Genomic DNA, 1,883 nt, shown 5'->3' with positions numbered 1-1,883 from the left:
CAAAGGTAAAGTCGACCTCGACGGCATTTCGAACTCAGAAACGAAAGCCGAAAGAAATGCTGCCAAGCATTTTGTCCAGCCGTGACTATCTTCTGTCACTGTATTTACAACGTGTTTTGTTTTGATTTATAATAAGTATGCTTTTAGAGAGATTTGGCTGCTATTTCGGTAATCTTATTTCGAGTGACAACAATAATAAACAACAATAAATACGAAGAATATGAAAAATAAATATATTACAAAACAAAAATGTCATACTTTCAGATAAACACGGCACCGCAACTTGTCCTTTTTTTTTCTTTTTTTTTTTCTATTTACAGTTTCTAATCTATTTTGTTCGCCAATTCCGGTTCTTTCTCCTGCGGAGATTTTGGACGGCTTGGTGTAATTTCCAAAGGAATCGTAACGGGTCCGTCGTTTTCGATATTAACACTCATGTAAGCACCAAACCGACCGTCTTTCACTTTATCAGCATCGTACGCTTCTCGGAGTTTCGATAAGAAATTGTTGTAAAATTCCTGCGATAAATCCGGCCCCATGGAATCGTGATAGTCCGGTTTGTTACCTTTAAGGGAGCACATCAGCGTGAACTGACTGACACAGAGTATTTCAAGTTGACGGTCCTTCACGCTTTTGTTCCACCGCTTACCGTTGTCGTCTTCGAATACTCGCAGATTCAACACTTTCCTTACCATAAATTCCATTTCTTTCATCGTATCATAACGTCCGATTCCAACGAGTAAGCAGAGGCCCTTTCCTATTGAGCTGATCAGTTCATTGTTTACGGATACACTGGCCTTTGCCACACGTTGGACAATTATCTTCATTGTTGTCTTCAATTAAGAATCGATGTTAATTAATTGCATCAGAAACAACACCAGAAAAGGAAAGCCGGCCACCGGTGTAACGATTTGAGATTACCTCTGCTATTTTCACCCACCGGTATATTGAAATCGTAATCACTTTACCGAGAAGTACGATAAAATCGATTACAGGTTGCCCCTAGGTGGTAGACGGTAGGTTCTCGCGGTTAATTAATTAAATCTTAGGCCATTTGATTTTAAATTATATCCTCAAAAATGTATAATCATATATCGCGTTTTGTTTTTATTCTCGTTCTCGTCGTATTTGTTTTTATTGTTGTACATTAGGGATTCCTAACCATTTTGTGCCTATGAACCCCTTTGATTACTATTTTATTCTGGTGGATACCCATAGCCATTCCATGTTTAAAAATTATATATGTAGATGTTTCTTTCAAAATCCTATTCTGTTTATCAAACATTAACTTGCGTAGGTTGAACTCTGTAAAATGTTAGAGAAAGAAACCCAGCAGTTTCTTGCAATACATACATCTAAGCAAAACTTTTTTCAGGGATTCTCAAAATATTATTATATTATTTTGTTGTGTGGACACCCAGAAATCATATATGGACCCTGGTTAACCCTCGAGTGGGATCTTATTAATTCTTTTTCAACCACTTGAAGTATTTCAAATGTTCACTAGATTATTTTTTAAAAATTTAGTTTTGATGTAGTTTTGCATGCTGAGAAAATGTGAACTTGGATATCAACATGCAAAACTACATCAGTATAGAAATTTCGAAAATATTCTACTGGTTATTTTCAGAAAATTCTAGAAGCTGAAAAGAATTGTAAAAGTTTCAGTGAGTTAAATATGAAATATACTTCCAATTATCGGTTTGGCGATTTTACACCGGGAAGGGTAAAGGGTAAGTTAGAATTATCTCCCATGATTTAGAGTAGGGCTGGGAAAGAAGTCACTAGACGGGTTTAACAGATGGTTGATGTGCTATTTTTATTACGGGAATAATCATTATTTAAATTTCAATGACTATTCATTAACCAATCAGGTGATTTTC

General features: G+C 35.8%; 1 protein-coding gene across 1 annotated transcript; it reads right to left on the bottom strand.

Annotated features, from left to right (window-relative positions):
- Positions 1 to 219: 219 nt before the first annotated feature.
- Positions 220 to 1,104, bottom strand: LOC106869573 (D-aminoacyl-tRNA deacylase 1). The gene has a single exon (XM_014915371.2). The coding sequence runs from the start codon at positions 825 to 827 to the stop codon at positions 324 to 326; it is 504 nt and encodes a 167-aa protein (XP_014770857.1). The 5' UTR covers positions 828 to 1,104; the 3' UTR covers positions 220 to 323.
- Positions 1,105 to 1,883: the final 779 nt, after the last annotated feature.

This window comes from Octopus bimaculoides, chromosome 26 (assembly GCF_001194135.2).
Source record: "Octopus bimaculoides isolate UCB-OBI-ISO-001 chromosome 26, ASM119413v2, whole genome shotgun sequence".
NCBI lineage: Eukaryota > Metazoa > Mollusca > Cephalopoda > Octopoda > Octopodidae > Octopus > Octopus bimaculoides.
Note: the sequence above shows the minus strand (reverse complement) of the source record. Positions and strands in the feature narration are given on the sequence as shown.

What these genes read in the sequence shown, in the direction of transcription:
- LOC106869573 (XM_014915371.2), bottom strand. Translation starts at nt 827, where the DNA reads ATGAAGATAATTGTCCAACGTGTGGCAAAGGCCAGTGTATCCGTAAAC.